This window comes from Phoenix dactylifera, unplaced genomic scaffold (genome assembly GCF_009389715.1).
Source record: "Phoenix dactylifera cultivar Barhee BC4 unplaced genomic scaffold, palm_55x_up_171113_PBpolish2nd_filt_p 000046F, whole genome shotgun sequence".
NCBI classification, from domain to species: domain Eukaryota; kingdom Viridiplantae; phylum Streptophyta; class Magnoliopsida; order Arecales; family Arecaceae; genus Phoenix; species Phoenix dactylifera.
In genome coordinates, this window is record NW_024067669.1 from 256653 (window position 1) to 275613 (window position 18961).

The 18961-nt window shown below is 37.8% G+C and overlaps 2 protein-coding genes and 1 pseudogene across 5 annotated transcripts; 1 reads left to right on the top strand and 2 right to left on the bottom strand.

The window, feature by feature from the left end:
* Window positions 1-244: 244 nt before the first annotated feature.
* Window positions 245-7696, bottom strand: LOC103710080 (25.3 kDa vesicle transport protein). 3 transcript variants are annotated; one of them, XM_039115939.1, is made up of 8 exons: window positions 7311-7695; window positions 4675-4731; window positions 4329-4564; window positions 3584-3744; window positions 3338-3484; window positions 2209-2285; window positions 701-736; window positions 245-603 (listed from the first exon to the last, which is right to left on the bottom strand). In XM_039115939.1, exons 3-7 carry the CDS (start codon window positions 4514-4516, stop codon window positions 701-703), a joined length of 609 nt encoding a protein of 202 aa, XP_038971867.1. In that variant the 5' UTR covers window positions 4517-4564; window positions 4675-4731; window positions 7311-7695; the 3' UTR covers window positions 245-603. The 3 variants fall into 3 exon arrangements, with proteins under 3 accessions (XP_038971867.1, XP_008793908.1, XP_008793905.1); XM_008795686.4 differs by lacking the exon at window positions 701-736 and having other exon boundaries at window positions 4329-4527; window positions 7311-7696; XM_008795683.4 differs by lacking the exon at window positions 701-736.
* A 1522-nt stretch (window positions 7697-9218) lies between these two features.
* LOC103710083 (BRAP2 RING ZnF UBP domain-containing protein 1) lies at window positions 9219-16090 on the bottom strand. 2 transcript variants are annotated; one of them, XM_008795692.4, is made up of 12 exons: window positions 15689-16031; window positions 15466-15581; window positions 15265-15373; window positions 15033-15147; window positions 14186-14283; window positions 11993-12099; window positions 11626-11875; window positions 11440-11493; window positions 11100-11243; window positions 10882-10946; window positions 9757-9811; window positions 9219-9632 (listed from the first exon to the last, which is right to left on the bottom strand). In XM_008795692.4, exons 1-12 carry the CDS (start codon window positions 15980-15982, stop codon window positions 9474-9476), a joined length of 1566 nt encoding a protein of 521 aa, XP_008793914.2. In that variant the 5' UTR covers window positions 15983-16031; the 3' UTR covers window positions 9219-9473. The 2 variants fall into 2 exon arrangements, with proteins under 2 accessions (XP_008793914.2, XP_038971868.1); XM_039115940.1 differs by lacking the exons at window positions 9219-9632; window positions 9757-9811 and having other exon boundaries at window positions 10882-10984; window positions 15689-16090.
* A 1041-nt stretch (window positions 16091-17131) lies between these two features.
* LOC103710139 lies at window positions 17132-17924 on the top strand (annotated as a pseudogene).
* Window positions 17925-18961: the final 1037 nt, after the last annotated feature.

Genomic DNA, 18961 nt, shown 5'->3' on the forward strand with positions numbered 1-18961 from the left:
ACTCGTGGAAGGGTGGTAACGTGCTAAGTATATGAGGAACTTGGCCTTTAAAAATTCCACATCAGCCGGGTTTGCAGTCTGATGACTTCCACTCTGAATTTTAGTCTAATCCCTAACCGGGCATAAAATCTTCTAGCCAACTCACATGATTTAACAAAATTTGACGAATTGTGGGAGCATATCATGATGCCTTCTAGCCTTTATGCTCATCAAGATTTATCAATCATATATCCAGGCCGCAATATATCAGCACAGGAATAACAATATTTTCGGATAAGCTGCCTTGATAGAGTATGACCACACAAGCAATTACCTTTAATTTTTTTTTCTGAAACAAAAAAGTTCAATTGAATATCTAATATTATCTGCCTACTAATATTTGCAGAGACTAGTCATATCATCCAACATTTTGGCAGGGAAAAGGAACTGAACCCAGGTGCGTGCTTTCTGGAGATGACCAAGATGGAAATGTATATATTCGTATAAGAGAATCATATTTGATTCTTTCAATACATGAAATCACCATATCTTCTTTTTGACCCAGAAGAGAAGCATGACAACTCCAAGCACAACAGCAACTGGAGCCCACTTCCGAATCAAGGCCTGGCCCATAGAGCATGATCCCAGATCAGCAGAGGTAAAATAAATAAAAATAAAAGAAAAGGAGGAGAAGATATAAGAACGGTGCATGCTTGCCTACCTAATCCCATTCTAGCAATCCACTTATGCTGCTATTCTACGCAATGCAAGTTAAATAAATGATGTTAATGACAATAAAATAGTTCCAAGAAATTAACTCAGAACATTACCAACAAATAATAGCTTCAAAAAGAAGGCCGATTCTTCTGCTCCCTCCCCCCCTCCCCCCCCCCCACCCCCCAACCAAAAAAAAAAAAAGAACACTGTATGCTACCCAAGCATCGCTATTGCAAGGAGGGTTGTTAGAGTCAAGTTGGTCCACCCAAAAGTCACACAAAAAAAAGGGGAAAAAAAAGGAGAGGGTATCCTATCACCTTCACTGGCATCAGAAATAAATGTGGGGTTGCTGCAAACCAAGCAATAGGGTTCCAAAGAGTACCATAAATAAGAAGCACTTTAGAATTATGTCAAGGTAAGAATGCTGGAAAGGTCTCAAGCACCATAAGGTTTCTAATTCGTGCTCCTTGGACTGTATTCATTAGTTCGCTTTAGACAGATAAGAGAAAAAATATTGATTATGGTTATAATACCTGTTAAGTGATTTCACCGTATAACATTTTAAGAAATTGATAATCTGTTGTTCTCAGTTCGATTCAACTTTGGACGCTTTTTGTTTGTCATCCAGATATTTACACCAGCAGCAAATAAAAGTAACATCAGTTGGCACTCTCTTCATACAGTTCTAGGTCACATATTGGTCCATTGCATATGCTTGAACTTGTAACTCTACAAATCTCCACTTTCATTCTGTTAATTATGACTTATGAGCTAACAGATGACTAGAGGCAAAATTACTATGAACTTGGCATCAAAAGGAGGGCTGAACCACAGTAAATGTGTCTACGTTCCATTTGTACAATACATTAACTATGATGTAACGTTATAGTCTCTTATGGTCCACATAGATGTCCTTTCAATTAAAAAAGAATAAAAAATTCATGTTAAAACCAAAATATTCAGGAACTAGGACAACTTAAATTCCTCATAGATATCCTTTCAATAATCAATGACTGCACTGTTGTTAAAGTAAGTTGTCTTCATTATACAGGGACAATCAATTAGCTACTAGTAAAATTTTCTCAAATCCTGTTTTTTCCCAGAGGTGGTTCTGTGCTTTGGTGAATTGGAAAATTGAAACTCAATCATGTAAGTGGACTGGTAATAGTCTATAATGAAATTTGGCTCTTTCTCAAACTTGGCTCTTTCTCCTTGCCAGGAATTGGTGCTTTTCGAGTGGAAAGAGACCTAAATCAGCAATGACAGAAGTGTCATTGTTTGGTTGAGGAAACTTTACTGTTTTTCTTTTGTTCTTTCTTTTTTTTTCAGGGATGGGAAAGAAGGGGCGCGGGGCGGGGCTGGGGGGATGCACCTTTGAAGGTTGTTCTATTATCAAGATACTTCAAGCTTAGGTTTAGATAAATCTTAAATCCAATGACATAGCACACATACTTCATACTAGAATATATAAATTTTTACCATAGATAGAGATGTATAATCATGTTATTATACCTGCCGGTTTAGATCTCTTGCCTTGTCAGCGTAGATGCGAGACTCAGATGTCAGCCTGCTTGATAGTTCACTGACCTCTGCATGGAAAGGTCATTTAGAGATATCAACAAAAACGCTTATTGTAAACTGTACGCTAAGTGAGCACTCTGCCGCACTTGAGAAATAAAGAGCTGAGGGTGACTAGTGCAGTTGGTAAAGTTATTGGTGGTTGGTCCAAATAATCTGGGTTCAAGTCCCACCTTCACCCAATTTTCAACCAGGTTTCCTCTCTCCTAAAAAAAAAAAAAGAGAGTTCCTGCTTTTCTTATAAAATAACAGTGATAATGCTAAGGGCATTCTAAAATGAATAAAAGTATGGCCTTCCTTTAAAAAAAGGAAAGCATAAGATGCCTATTGCGAGTACTACATAAATATTTACTGCATTTAACAACAATTCAATACCTGAGATAAGAGATAATAGAAAAGATATGAGTGCTGAATAGTGCATAATTCTACAAAACATCGTGTTTCCATTTAAATTTACAAACGGAAAGAGTACCATGATATATTGGATGTTCCTTGACCAAGATCTTTTTATAGAGCATTATAATTGCTTACAAACATAGGACAAATTAATAAAACTTACTTCCAATTAACAGACATTCATTTTATGCTAGAATGAGTAAAGCAAGAAAAAATATTGGACGTAGCAAAAGTTTTGAAAATATGATATGAATATCAATTCATTTCATGAAACCACAAATTACGTCATTCAAAAACTAGAAGTCTATTGTACATGTGAGCAGATATGGTTGTAAATATTTAACACATCAAATGCCCCAAGAATAAGGTAGTGGAATCCTTGTCTTGAAAAATAAAATTGTAGATAGCCTACATAAAGTGTTTCTTAGATAAACTGCCTTGATGTGAGATTGCTGATAGAAATACTGTATGGATGCAGAAAGCGTCAATAAAAAAATCAAGTTCTAAGGAATACATGTATGGGACAATTTGAATCCAATGCCACATCTTCAATCGATAATATGTTTACATCTCTCTATTATAGTTCTTTATGATCAAAGTCAATGTTTTAAGAAAACATGCAAGACCAAATTTAAGCAATAAAGAAGGATAAGGATTTCTATCTCACGATCTAGTTTTTCACCAACACCAAGTACTTCTTGAACATTGCGAGTCATTATTTGGTGGACCTCATAAAGTTCATCATTCAGCTTTGCAAGGTTACGCTGGGATCGAGTATCCGAGTACAATTTCTTAGTCTTCTGTATGAATGTATCTTCATATCAAAAATATAAAAAACCAATAAACCAGATGAATTATGAGACATCAAACATGTGAGCAAACAAAGAGGAGAGTGCAAATTAACAAAACATACCAAACTTGATAAAAGCATATGGCCTTGCAGCAGTTTCAATTTGATTTCCATTAACTCTCTCAAACTCATTTTTGAGATCCTCCAGGTATTGAAAAGCAAGTTTTTTCGGATAAGAACGATCACACATTGTCAGATAACAAACATGACCCTCAATGATATAGCTGTATACGTAGTCAAGGAAGACATAACACTATTTGGCAAAAAACAATGGACAAATATAAAAATCATATTGAGTATATAAAAATATCAGGCTGCTCGGGAATTCAATTAGAAAATTGAAGTTCGCAGTGCTATCAGGAGAAATATGCTAAAAGTCCTGCACTTCTATGGTAGAGTTTTTTTTTTGATGTGTCATAGAACTTCAGTAGGAGTGAAAATATTGAAAAGGATCCAAGGTTTTCATAATGCTATCTTTCCGTCTCAAGTAAGATACTCATATTAAACAATAATAAATAAATATATGACATGGGTCCAAGTCTCAAATTACAGCTGTCTTTTGAGTAGAAAATTTAGAATTAAGAAAGAAGTTAAAATTACAGTGGAAATATGTTTCTTAGGATAAAAGAAAAACATATATGAAATCATAACAACATTTCCCAGCAAAATGGTTTCTTTTTCAAAAATGTCTAGAATCTGCAAGTTTCAAACACACAAACAGAAAATTTAGTACTACATTATCCCCTGGATGATCTAAATATTATCTATTAGAAAGTGTAATATGATGAAAGCACAGAACGGAGGATACTGAAAAAAGTAAGGACCCGTCTCAATCGACATTCTCGAAGCCTCATTTTGTCCTCTAGACAGGTTCTTAAATAAAAGCTTTGCTTGCTGTTTGTAGAATTCAATATCTTTCTGATCACGGCCATCATCCAACCCTTCTGCTAATGGAAGGCCATCAGTAACACGTGCTACCATTGTCAGCTTCACCATCTTACCCTAGACTAAGAATTAAACAAGAAACTGATGTTTTAAAATCACCTGGATAAATAGAAGGAAACAGATTGGCAAGTTAGTATCATGACGTAAAAGTTGATGAATTTCTGCCGCTATGGAATTGATAGAAGGGTGTCAAAACAAGAGGTTCTTACTTCAGCTGCCCGCTATTAAATTTAGCCAGCTAACAATCAGCTTCATATCATAACGACCTATTTTTGACACAGCAAAACCCATGATCAGATAATGTTCATCATTATACTAAAAAGAAATAAAAATTGTACAGCAGCATCATGATATACCTATAAAGCAGATACATTGAAGAGGAAAAAAGCAACTTGAAATTCTTGTGTGAGAGGAGCCAAAATAGCATATCTTTCACTGAGACAAAACCTAAAAATATTTGTTATAACCATCCATAACTTGTTCTTATTACAAAACGTTTTCAAATTTACATTTACCCAAAAGCTAAAAGAATATGGTATAACCATCAATCTTGTTCCTTGAAATTCTTCCTCTTCTACAAGATGTTAAAAAAGTCTTACATCGCATAGCAAATTCTGATTTGGAATTTTCTCTATAATGATTATCTTCTACGCATTCCCAGACAAATTGTGGTTATTCAGCAGGAAGTTGAGATTTTAAGGTCTAAGTTTCCACAGGAAGTTAACATCCAACAAGGCAAAAATACTCCATATGCTTATGGCAAGGTCCGGGTGTACATAATTGGTACAATTAGTTCAGGTTAAGGATTTGGGCCTAAACTTAACCAACTAGTTTGGGCACAATTATGTTGGATTGAAAATGAATTTACATGGCCAAGTTGATATTTATTGTCAAGACTGATTAGGTAGATTCAGGGAAATTTGAATGAATCAATCTTGCAAGATCCATCACTGGTCAAGTCAAATGAATAAAGTCTAGGTGATCCATAACTGGCCAAGTCGAAAGAATAAAGTCTAGATTTAGGACCCAATCCTGACCCACGGGGAGGTCAAAGTAAGATTAGTTTTCCGCCAAATCTGGTGTAAAGCTAGTCACTTGCAGCCCTGATAGACATTCGATGAATTAATCTTGGACGATCCATAACTGGCCAAGTCAAGTGAATAAAGTCTAGGGTTAGGATCATATCTTGACCCACAGGACAGTTAAAATAAGATTAGTTTTTGGTCAAATGCAGGGTCGAGTTAGCCAATTGCAGCCCTGATACTCAACATGGTTGTGCACCCTTCCATCTAAAAAGAATAAATGAACTAACAAGAATCAAAGTTAGGATCCATGGCCCACTTACTTTCAGTTTCTTTTCAACAATTCTAAGAGATGAAGAAATTAAATTACAAAAAGAATAGAGAGAGAGGGATGGAGGCATGTCTTTTGCTACGGTGACAGGGAATAATACGCCTATAATAGGAACTATAAAATCCAAAGGGTTAGTGGAGTAGTAGAAAAAAGATTATGAAGCAGAACAAAACTGACAAGGAAGCCAAAGGGAGAATTCAACACTGGCTATAGCCTAGTGCACAGATTATCAAAGAAATACGTTTCCAAAGGTAGACCCTATATTATCTGCCCTACCCCAGCAAAGAAATAAAAGGAATTTCTAAGGTTCTTAACTTTCTAAACTTCTTGCCACATTGCACGTTAAATAGTACGTAGTTAGTCCTTTTGTGCTAATAATGATTTTCAAAATAAAATCATTTTGACACTCAAAATAAAAGTTTTAGAAGGGCACCAATGCCCAATCTAACAGTTCTAAAGGAAATTCAACAAAAGTTATTGAGATAGAGAGGAAACCAATAGGGTTAGGCTGACTTCTACTTTCTTTTTTAGGGAAAGAATTTTAGATATTTAAGACTATCTCCTTGCCCATTTCACCTTTTATTTCTACATATTTATAAACAAACATGTTTGTTTCCATTTACTAGAACAATACGAGAGAAGACAGGAAAAAGTAATGAGATACAATTAGAAATACGGACAAATTATGCAATTAGAGTTCGCAAGGTCTTCGGTCAAGGGAAACCTATGTCTCTGGCACTCCCCATTATATATCATCTCAAACCTTTGGTTAGTCAGGGTAGAACTTACCTTCACAAATCAGCAGGGTAATATATGTATATGCCATTACCAAAGTTTTCCTAAACATAATTATGATCATACGTCACTCTTGAAAAAGACGATTACATATGGAGAAAAAGAGAAAAAGAAAAGTTATACCAGTCTATTGCTGTTATATATGCCGTAGATCACAGCTTAGATCATTAAGAGACCATGACATCATCAATCCTCATTCATAATCAAATTTCATTTGGTTCTCCCATCCATTTCTCTAACTTAGATAGCAGTTACAGGGGAAAAAAAAGCAACGAAAAAACGGGTCAATAATAAGAACATACATGAAAACTTCAAGGAAAATCAATACCAAATTTCCTAAGAAGAATCACAGATCGAAGTGTTAATGGATTATCATAAGCCGTCCCAATTAGAATCCTATCTCGCTTCATTTTTCTAATGAGCGAAACCAAAACATACAGAAACGAAATCACCATACCCTAGATCTGTTGCCCTCTCCCAGATGAACGACGAATCTATAGAGAAATTAAAAACGACACCAGATCCATATATCAATCGAATCAACATAAAAAAACTAAGTCAGAATCAAGAGATCTGTGGCATTCCTGAGACCGATAGCGAATCTCATCAACGGGAGCCCGCTCTTTACACAAAAAAAGGAGGGGGGAGGAAGGAAAACATGGGGACTGGAAGAGGGATCAGAGGAATCGATGGTTACCGGCGATTTCGGCGTGCAGCGAAGCTCGAAGCCCGCCATTGCCCGGTCTCGACGAATCTCATACGCTCAGCGGAGCTTCGCCGCAGAGACCACGACGCAGACGGCAACGACGACGTAGAGGCGACGACGGCGACGGCAGAGACGAAAGGCGACGACGGTGCTGCACGGCGGCAGAGAGATCCGTTCCAGGTCCAGCGGCGATCGGAGAAGAATAAAAGAGAAGAGAGGCGACGAGGCGGCTGATGACGGTGGTGCTCGGTGGCGATCGCGGGGTACAGGAGACGGGAACGTAAAGACCCAGCGTCGTTCGGAGTAGGATTCGAGGAGAGAAAATCTAGGATTCGGCGGATCCCCTCTCCCCATGGCAGCCGAAGTAATGGGAACACCATACCGTCGGATTGCTGCCACCTCACTACTTAGTATAGCCAACGACTCCAAAAAATCTCACTATATACTGATCTTTCTATCCAATTTTTAATATTTTATTTATGGATTTCCACAAATATATATTTTCTAATTTAATTTAAATTATCTGATTTATCCAAAAAAAAAAAAATTCTCGCAACATTAGGCACATGCAATGGCTCCTAGAAATCCTGCTACCAACGCCCACTCTGGTTAAACAGATCCTTCCTAACCGAAAGAATGGAATCCGGTAAGGAATAAATAAGATAAGGGGAAATGTCGGCATAACCAGATGGTTTATTTATCACCAAATAGAGATGAATATTATATGGTAGCAGCAGGAAATTCTTTGACCTTGAATCGGGGTATTATTCAGGAAGAACAGGTTGCTCCAGCTCGATGGTTTCTGTCCATTCCGCCCAAGTGGCTCACCCGCGGTCATCTAACCGGCGACCCCATCGAATCAGAACGTTCGACGTCCAGTAGAGAAAAGTGAGTGTAACAAAATAGGTTGTACATCCTTTTGACTATCTGCTATAGGCAGTCATTGGTGCATTTCCTTTGTAAAGCTCAAATGGTGGGATTGGTACACCTCTATATGCTGTAATCAGAAGGTACTCTTGAGGTCATGCTACGACCGCCGATCGTTTCTGTGACCACACCGGGTACTCAAGATATTGTGTCTGGCGGCGCTGAAGTAACCCATGCCATACTTCCAGAAAAAGCTCGAACGACCTTCAACGAAAGAGTCTCTGTACCCGAAACCAACACAAGTGGGTAGGTAGAGAATACCGAGGAGCGCGAGACAACTTTCTTTAAGGAACTCGGCAAAATAGACCCATAAACATCTGAGTGTCAGCCAATACTTCGGTAGGCACGAGGGGAAAAAAAAAATCATATGACCGTTTGAATATTTATTTATTTTGGAGTAGCAAAATATATAGAAATATATATTTTGAAATAGAGCTTATTCAAGAGTATTTTTGATACCCTCACTGAAACAAGCACAAGTACTTTTATTCCTCAATATTTGCCAGGGCTTCTCATTCGTTCACCACAAAAAACCATTTGCATCCTACTTCACCACAAAAAAATTTAATTATCTAATCTATATCCATATTGATATTTATACGTTTGGTATTTAATTTATATTTATATACATTTAAAACAAATAGAGATATGGATATGCTAGTATTTAACCTGTATCTAATTTAATTTCAGCTCTAATTAGTCCTCATATGAGAACCTAAACCTCCACAGAATAAAGGGTTTGTACCATGCACCTATTAAATTAGAATATAGCGGTCGATCCCAGGAATCAAGAGATCTAACCTCAGACTAAGCTCTTGTGTGCTTTGATCTAGGGTAGATTTGATATTCAAGGCCCTCTAAAGAGATAGATCAAGGGTTCTTGCATCCTCTCTTTCAATCTAAATGCCCAATTTTGAAAAGAATATAAAAATCTACAAATTAAAAACTAAGATCGTATGGATTAAGTGAAAATGAGAAGAAAAAAAAACAAAGCTATTTCATTATCCAGGTGTAAATTTCATAGAACTAAAATGCAATTACATGCTAGCATTAAACTTATAGAAATTTAACCAGAAAGGAGCTACAGAGAGTCAGATTACAGAGAGATGCAAACATGCATCGCTCTTCCAGCGTGTAAGCAGGTCATTCTGTAGCCAGAGCATCGTTAATAACTTTGATCTATCCAACGGGACTTGTAATTCTGGCGCATAACCAAATATTGGACCTTCAATTTCGCCTCCGATTCAATTTTGATGATCTTTTGTTCCGTGTTGAGGAAGGCTGGGGTGATGAAACTGGCAACACTGTCCCTCCTCGGATATCATCCGCACCAACCATGTCATCAAGTGCCTTCTGGGCCTCAATGCTGACTGTAAAATCTCTGATCTGCATCAAACATGCGGCACTCAATAAGCACTTGTTTGATTTTTCTCGCTTATTTTTTATTTGCATATATTGGCTTACACAGTTACACTTGTATTACTGGTTAAGAGGAGCTGAGTTTAGATACCTCTTCCACTAGATCACGGATCCTTTCATCCTTCAATTTTAATGTTGCTCTCTCCCTGTAAATCGCATGCATCAAGTTTTCTTAACAGATACTTATATTTACAGCCAAAAAAAAAGAAGATCATAGCAGTAATGCAGTATTAAAGACAACGATCAGAACAATGCACCACTCTCAACTGATAATATAAAACATGACATGTCAATTGTCATTTTAAATAGTGTTGTGATATACGAGGTGATAGATTGTTTCTGCCATGCAAGGTGAACTTCATATTATTAGGAACATGGAGGTCATGGTAATGATAACAAGAGAATGATGGTATTCAATTACTTCATCAGAGAAGCGGCTAACATTCCGTCATGTCCTTTGCAATAACCATACCGTTTACGTAATTAAAAGCTGAAGTCTGAAAAGCTTCTGTGACATGATTATTCTGATGTCAGAAAACAATAGACAAACCTCATACATAGAGACATTCAGCTTCGACTTACCACAAACTCTCCATTTTCAAGATACATTCTGACATACATGTATCCTGGGTATATAAACCCTAAATCCCAAACCCCAAACCCTAAACCCTAAACTTACCAATGTAAGATTCATTTCAATCACATTAAATTAGAAAACTTGAGTCCACATCTTAGAATTAGAAATACTTTCAACACAATGAAAACATAAATGCATATTCTTATTCTAGAGAAAATTAAGAAAAAGAAAATAGCGAAAACCATAAATTCATATGCTGAGCACTTCTTATTCACCTAGCCGCTGATCATGCCATTACCTAGTCACAACCATCACTCATGTAATCCGATGACATTACCAGAAGCAAAGAATAAAACTCTGGACATCTTAAGCAATCATTATCAGCTTGGCATGCAATATTTCTTTGTATCATCGAAAAAGTGCAGAACTTTCATAGTATACCACTGAAATGAAGTTTCATCGTGAAGAAATGCACGCTAGGAACTGACTCTTGATCCCAGCTTAACATCCCCTAGACACTAGTAATGCATTGGTCATTCTAATAATGCACTGCTGCCACCAGAAACAATTATTATCTAGTTTTCTTAGTGAACCTTTTTGATCTCTGATTTATCTAAACATAACAAAAAAGCAACATACCTCTCCTCAATTTCTTTGACCTTTTCGCGCCAAAGATTCTGATTCTTCATAAGATTCTCATTCGTCTAAATGCAAAAAAGAAAATAGCCTATGAGAGTAAGCACTGCAGAGAAAGAAAAAGAGACTAAATAAAAACAATGGAGATGGAGCAGACTAGCTACTGTAAAATCAAAATAGGTATAACTCAACAAAACAAAAAAAGGGTAAAAGAGGCCTACTTCAGCAACAACTTTCTTCTCCCTAATAACATTTTCAAGTTTAAGTTGGATATCCTGCAGCTTCGAATTCACAGTTTTTTCCACAGCTTCAGAAATATATTTCTCCCTCTTTTCTTTTGCCTCTTGAAGTAGAGTTTCATAATACTGTGAATAAAACAACAAATAAGGCAGAAGTTCTAACATAGTCATGACGGAAAAGATGGACATTCAGATTGCAGAGTCCAACTTTTGGCATTAAATCTAACTCTTGATGGAAGTAAAAAAAAATGTTTGTGCATGGAATGTTGTTGAAAGTAGCAAGCATGATATACCATGAAAACATAACAAGAAAAAGTTGTACCTGTCTTTGGTTTTCAAGTTGACTTGCAAGTAGGTGGTTGTACTCATCCACAATCTATTGTCATATCACAAGTAATATACAAATGCAGACCACATTAATGACCTATGGAAAAATTCTTTATTCCACTTTGAGAATAAGATATTCATTATGAAGGAGAAAAGAAAGATAAAAGCCTGTAAATCTCACCGCTTCAACTTTACTGCCCAATAAGGCTCCACTAATTCCAGAGTCGTCACTACATGTGCAGCTTACACAGTTGTCACCAACAGATCTACATTGGGACTTCAACTTGACCAGCTTATCATCACTTTTTGATTGATTCAGTCGATGAACATAACTATCACCAACATAGTCCCAAACCCGTTGTGTTTCCAAATCAAGAGAATAACAATGCTGAGTATCTTTCCAATGTCTGACAGCATGACCTTCTTTATATCTTCCAAAGGTTAGCAATACATAGATTAGAAAAAATCGAATGGCATATAGGAAACAATTTTGGAGGTAGACAGATGCACTGAATCATTGGTATCATAGCAGTCAAGAGCTAACATACCTTCCACATCCAACAAAACCGCAGATCACACAGATCCAGAGATTTTCAGATGTTCCACAAATTGAGCATGTAGGTTTTTCAGAATGTTCCTGACAAAATTGACAAACCTAAAAAAAAACAGATTAATACAATGATGTTCACTTGACGTCATCTGCATCTATTGAGAAGCAGAAAATTGATAAGTAAACAGTTTCTATTTCACAATCACAGATGTTAATAGAATAGAAAGTCCTGGAAAAAGCAAAACTAAGAAAAACTGGAATGCTAAAAAAATAAGCGAAGACCATAACCTACAAATCCAGTCCCACATATGGAGTTAGCAATGGAACTTGATCTTGACATAGATGAAGCATTAATGATATGTTGGCACGGCATCGTATGTCATGCGAGCAAAGAATATACCCTGCATCATCTTGAAGGTTTATAAAAGACAACTGCAATCTTGCTAAGAATGAGAATTTATTCGAGACGAAAGACACCAGATACCATGTTTCTTTTGGTGCCCAAATAGGTTTTTGTGTAGGAAATATGATGCATACAGATATGGTGATTGTTGCTTTAAACTTCGGTTAGTTAGTACTTAGTTTTAGGTTTATCCCTAATTTTCTTTTACATCTGAAAATAGATATCTAATCTATAGATTGAAGGGCTTATATTAGAGTGTGATGTGGCACCTTTTCGTTAAAATTGTGGGGCCCTTTGATGGCTGGTTAATAAAAAACAAGTGGAAAGGAAAGGAGGGGATGCATGTCCCTTCTCATTGAGTTTGGTGTCTGTATGCCCCACTCCACCTGCCCCTTTCTCTCTCCCATAACCCATTAGTGGGGGGTATTTTGGGGGATTATGAACGCCATTCTTTAGGAAATTCTTAATTCAGCGTCCTGCAATTTGTATAAGATTTTTTTATGAATGAAGTAAATAGTTGGAAAAAGGGTTAGATAGTTATGATTATTTTCATGTCAATTTCTATGAAAGACTGATGTTTCACAGTCCAACTGAGCTTGTTTGCACGATATAAGCCAAATTCTTATGCCCAAAGAAGGAAATATAAGAACAAGAAGACAGGAAAAGGTAGAAGAAAAGGATGTAATTTATTTTATTCAGCACCAAAAATGAATTAACCATTTTCTTCTCTTTTTATAACAAAATACACATTAAGGCTATAAAAATTATCAAAACTCAGACCTCTATAGAACCCAACAATAAAAGGAAAAATCAAAATCTCTTCAAGAGACAATATTAATGACCAATAAATATTTTCTAGAGCAGTTAGACCTATAGTAGGTTATAGATGCTAATTTTTCTTAGACTAAGGCTCCAAAACTTACTAAAAATAGCCCTAAAATTGAATAGGAATGTTGCAAGAAGATAAGAAATATCAAACCCACTCTTGGAACTAAAAACAAACAGCAAAAAGAACAAAAGCTAAATACATTGACCGCACATAAAATACACCGATACGGCAAGTTGAAGTCTTTAAAACCGTAAAAAATTGTTCTTCTGGGTTATTAGATGTACTATAAGCATGAACACCCTTAAAATGTAAATCAATGAAACTAGTGCTCTAGTGCAAACGGGAATGTGGGATCATTAAATGAGTTGGACAATGGAAACTACAATTTATGCAGAAAGCTTAAAGACATCCTCTACTTTTATAAATGAAATATGACTTAACAAAGAACAAGAACATTCTTCTGGAAACTTTGGGATAAACTACATTTTAAGGCTAATGGAGGTGTCTCACCTCTCTTTCAAACAAAATGATGTGCTGCACTAGATTTTGAAACAAAACCGTTAAGTAGGATTTCATGGAAAGAGAAGTGTACAATTTCACATTTTATTGACTATTAAACTTCTGTTATTTATAGCCTTGCATTATTAAATTTTTGCAGAGGAACTCAAAACTACAGTGATCTACACCAGTCCTGCTACGAATCTTTCCAATAATGGAAAAACAAATGACAACAAAAAGACCAATATGTCCCAATACCTCATGAAATTGCTAGCTTTCAGCAAACTTCATCAAGACACAATAGTTAGGAGTGTTAAAAACCTCTGATAGTCCCATCTCCCCAATTGCTCCAAATTTTTTTGATGATTTTTTTAAAAAACAATTTAGTATTTCTTACTTGCATATTGGCATTAGAATATCATCAAGAAACAAATCTCAGTAGCATGTTAAGTGGCACTTACCGAGCAAGATGAATTCACCCATTTCGAAATGCATGAGCATTGAAAAGAATGGTCACAAGTAGTTGCTACAATCCCACTTATGTCTTGGTCCAATCTCTCTAAGCCATTGAATATACAAAATATATGAAGTCAGAGAGAGCAAAATAATTCGATCAAATGAAAAAAGCCAAAAAGGAGTTAAGAGCCACAAAATTAAATATAACAGTTCCCTGCTGAACCTAAGAGGATGTATCTGGCAAGCCAATATAAAATATGTGGGTTTTCCTGTATCTTCTATTTAGGCCTCATTATTCTATAAGAGAGTTACAAGATCTGCACCAGCCTATGTATTAGAATGTTAGGCAGTGAAGACGAGCATACATTTGTAGCAGAAAATGTCCAAAGAGATGCATGCAAAATCTAGGACGAATGGTGTTATAAATGCAAAGGAAGAGTAGTAGCTACATAGAAGAATAGAAGATTTGTTTAATATTGGAACATGAACAGCAATAATCACAAACAGCCTTTGTGAGGAGGAGATGCCAAAAAAAAAAAGATTTCACATTTGAAAGGAGAAACCGGAGGAGACTAACATTGACTAGAATGAAGCGATGTGAAACAAAGTCCAATTTGGAGAATTCCATGACAAAACCATGGCAACCCTATTGCCTCAAGTGGAAGGACACAGGAGGTTGTAAGAGATTCTTAAATCAATAACTTTCCCGACAGTGCCGGATTAGCTTTTTGAGGCCTCATTCACCAAGCTTTCCTACTTGCGAATGAAGATAACGATCTTTTTTTTTTTAAAAAAAAAGGAAGAAGCTAAAGCCTGTTTGGGGACTAAGTAGCCTCGAGCATAGAATCTCACCAATGCAAACAGGACATGTGGGCAACTCTGTGGTTCCTGCAGGAGGAGTAGCTGCAATCTCTGTGGACTCAGTTAACTCCACCGAAGCGACAAAGAGAATGTGGCAAACCTCTCCCTGCAATCCAAACCAAATACAGCAGCCAGGCCGGGATTAGACACCAAATTCGTTCCGGAATTCAAGACACGGTCTAAACATAATAAAGCATCACGCAAAATTATAAAAATCAAGAACCTCTGCAGAGGTGAAACGCCACCCATTAAGATCGAGATAGAAACCATCAGCTTTCTTCTGATCGTCAAACCCAACCAGCACACTGTATCGATCCTCCAGGGCATCATTCCTAAAGGAAACCCGTTACCAAATTCCCTTTATGCTCTTCTAGGTCAGGCTTTTTATAAGTTAATTGCCTACAGTTTGGATTTTACGGGTTACCTGATGACCCGGATCTCCGATGAGCGCTCGACATAGGAGCCACAGAAGCGAAGGAAGTCCTCCGGCGAGAGGCGGCTGGGGACGGCGAGGACGAAGAGGAGCCTGCCGCGCCCGGCCTGCAGACAGATTTGTTAGGTTCCAAGATGAGAAGCGATTCTTTTTTTGAAGGGTAGATGAGACGCGATTCAAAGAAAACGCAGTATAGAGAAGGGAGGAGGAGTACAGGGAGCAGGGAATCGGGAGAAGGGTGGGGGTTGGAGGAGGAGGAGGAGGAGGCGGCGGCGGAGGGGGAGGAGCGGCTGCGGTAGAGGTGGACGACGCCCCGGAGGAGCTGGATTCTAGGGTTATTAGGGTTAGGGTTAGGGTTTTTGGGCGGAGTTAGCGTTGAGATTGAGGAGGAGCTGCTGCTGGTGCCGGCCGCGCCTTCTTGTTGGGGCTCTCCGGCTCCTGCGGCTGCGTCGTCTTGGCGGAGGTGGTGGTGTGGAGAGTCCACAGAGTGGATTCGGAGGCTGAACATTTTCCTGTTTCTATTTTTCCTTCTTTGTAGCCTGCAGGCTTAAATAGTTTTACGTTTCAAAGTTCAAGTTATTAATAATTTCAAGAAAACGCGATTCTGATCTCCGAGAAAGAATGCCAGGCTTCGGTCAGATTTGATCCGGACTACACTTGGATTGCAAGCGAAGTCCTATGTTAAGCCCATTAACACCAAAAGCTCGCTACAAACAGACCCAATGACAGAGAAGCAAGAAAAGGAGAGACTTGAGTATCGCCGACAAAATTAAAAAATAAAATACTACATAAGGGCTATAGTACTAAGCCATGGTCTATTCAGACGAAATCTCTAGAGCAGTGAGCTGCAAAGAAAGCAACCCAGTCGGCGGCACCGTTTGCTTCCCTATAGATATGCGTGGCTTGGTGGAAACTACATTCCCTCAGTAATCTATGAATATCGTGGAGCAACGGCTGGTCCTTGTCTGCATATTTATGACCCCAGATCTAGCCAATCATCGTGGCTGAATCTTTCTTGAGGAGGAGACAGTCCGCGCCCACTATCCACCTGGCATAGGAAATGCCCTTCTAGATGGCTCTAAGTGATGAGAGAATCCTTCAGTCAGAACCATTTCAACTTGCCCTATACTGGCTATATTGGCCAGATTATCTGCTATCTAATTAGCTTCACGTAGAACCTTAGAACAGAGCAATGTAATGCCCCTCAATGCCGGATGCTGCGGCATTAACACCCTCAATCATCTGAAGCGATGGGTAAGGGAGAGCCTAAGAACTTAGATCATTGTTAGTCCTTTCCACTAATGTAATTGGTTCTAGGATTGTATAAATAAATTTTAATTTACTGGATGCATCTTGAAGTAACTAGGAGGTCATCTCACTACTTCTATATCCCAAAAAATAATCGTTTACGTTAGATAGCAGTATTTGATGGGATATCTTAGGCTACAATAAGTATTTTGGGACGTGGCAGGTCATAAGAAAGCAGATAAACAAAGCTAGGTAGTTTCAAGGCCGGAGCAGGCAGGTGTTCCAACTGAACATTGTCACACACGTGTCAGGGACTCATTTGTTGGACAGACTGCCTTCTCGATTATTTTTTCCTGCAGATTTTTACTTTTTATGCTTAGGTTTTAGTACAAGACAGGATTGAAGAACAATGTTCAGCAAGAATTCTGCAAGTGAATTCGGAATTTCTAATGAGTGTAACTTCATATTTCATACGCAAATACAAGGAGGTGAACCCTATTTCATATGGCCTAATGGATGCATGATGCAGTCTCTAGCAAGCAAAAGCTCTCTCCAAAGTCCAAAGCCTCTCTCGCATGCTAGAAGAGAAGCTTCGCGCTGATCTCACCACCAGCACGTCCGGTGGTGTGCTGAAGCCCCACAAGGCTGTACTTGCTGCAAGCTCTCGAAGGCTGTACTTGATGTTTGAGAGCATGTTCTTGCGTGATCTCAGGGAGAAAGAGTCCTCCACAGTAGATACGGAGACCTCACTGGAATCTTGCACGGCTTTTGTCAGCTATATTTATGGAACCATAAAGCAGGATGAGTTCTCGAAGCATCACCTCTCACTGCTTGGTGCAGAAAACAAGTACGACATTGCTGACCTTAAACAGTGCTGTGAGGAGAGCCTCTCGGAGGATGTCAACTCCAGTAACGTCCTTGAGAGGCTTCATGAGGCACGGCTTTATCAGCTTAGCAAGCTAAAGAAGGGGTGCTCGATGTACTTATTTGATTTTGGAAAGATCTATGATGTGAGAGAGGAGATAACTAGCTTCTTCCTCCATGCAGATAGGGAGCTGATGTTGGAAATGTTCCAAGAGGTCCTAGCTGTTTGGAAGCCTGTGCGACACCTCAGCAACTTGAGATGCTTCTGGTTGTTCTGGAACCGCTGTAGATACGTGATGGGATCCCTGTTTGAAAAGTTACAGCATGCTTTTGGTTGACTTATGTTTGGTTTTGTTACTTCTATTTTTGTAAACCTTCGAATCTTCATGTGGAGTGGGTTGCGGTGTAGTCATGGGTGAGTCGTTGGATTGTGCAGTCCGGCTGAATTTTGTTGTTTAAGCTGTAACCTTTTAATTCTTCCACTCGACTGCTGTTCCCTGAACTGTGTTTCTTATTCTTACTATCGAGCTGTGATGTTCAAGTATGATGCAGGTTGTAGAGTTGTGGATTCTCGATTAATGCTGCAGAGCTTCAATTAGGACAAGACTAGGAGAGGAATTTTGTTGGTTATGGCTTTCAAGTTGATTTCATTCCAAGCTGTTATTCATGTGGAAGGATGAAAATGTGTTAATATCTTCGAATCCTGATTGAAATCAGCACAGATAGGTAAACACCAAGGTTAAAGATTGCAAAGATGTTTGCTGTATGTTACAATTCTGAACCCAAAAGGGATACTTATAGGTACATATACATGCCATCCCTCCCTTGATCAGATAGTTATAGCGAGTTTTACCGGATATCTTATGTAAGTTGATTGTCTCTAGTACCAAGTGCAAATTCTCTAATGCTGAACCATAGCTTGTTTTAATAGTCATATTTCTATAATTGATAAATAGAGGTTTTAGGTTCCAGTCTTAGATGGCCTCTTTTTATGCACTCTCATCTTTTGCTTATCATTTTCCCCCATCATTTTGCTCCTATTGCAAAGTTCTCTTTATCAAGGCATGGAATCCAATAATATGTAGTCTATCAACCCTAAGATCGAGCCTATGTTATTTGGTCGATAGGATTGATCTGAAATGCATTCATAAGTCGTAGAAAATTAGATGATCCAAAAAATACATAAAGAGGACTATGTCTAAATCTTATTTTTTTGAAAAATAAGATGAAAATGTCGCATCTATGTTGCATTGAGAAGTGGTTTCTATCTAGCTATCATATTGGTTTTTTTTTTTTTTTTTTTTTTTTTTTGTGCAGCAGATAAATTATGTTCTTACTTTTAAGATGTTATACCTGCTAAGCTCAGTTAATGGAT

Coding starts and splice junctions, on each gene's coding strand:
- LOC103710080 (XM_008795686.4), bottom strand. CDS start 4,516: ATGGTGAAGCTGACAATGGTAGCACGTGTTACTGATGGCCTTCCATTA. Junction 3,745..4,328: donor ACGGGTCCTTACTTTTTTCA/GTATCCTCCGTT, acceptor CTACGTATACAG/CTATATCATTGAGGGTCATG. Junction 604..2,208: donor CAAGAGATCTAAACCGGCAG/GTATAATAACAT, acceptor TCTATGGGCCAG/GCCTTGATTCGGAAGTGGGC.
- LOC103710083 (XM_008795692.4), bottom strand. CDS start 15,982: ATGTTCAGCCTCCGAATCCACTCTGTGGACTCTCCACACCACCACCTC. Junction 15,582..15,688: donor CTCCCGATTCCCTGCTCCCT/GTACTCCTCCTC, acceptor ATCTGTCTGCAG/GCCGGGCGCGGCAGGCTCCT. Junction 11,244..11,439: donor AACTTGAAAACCAAAGACAG/GTACAACTTTTT, acceptor TTTTATTCACAG/TATTATGAAACTCTACTTCA.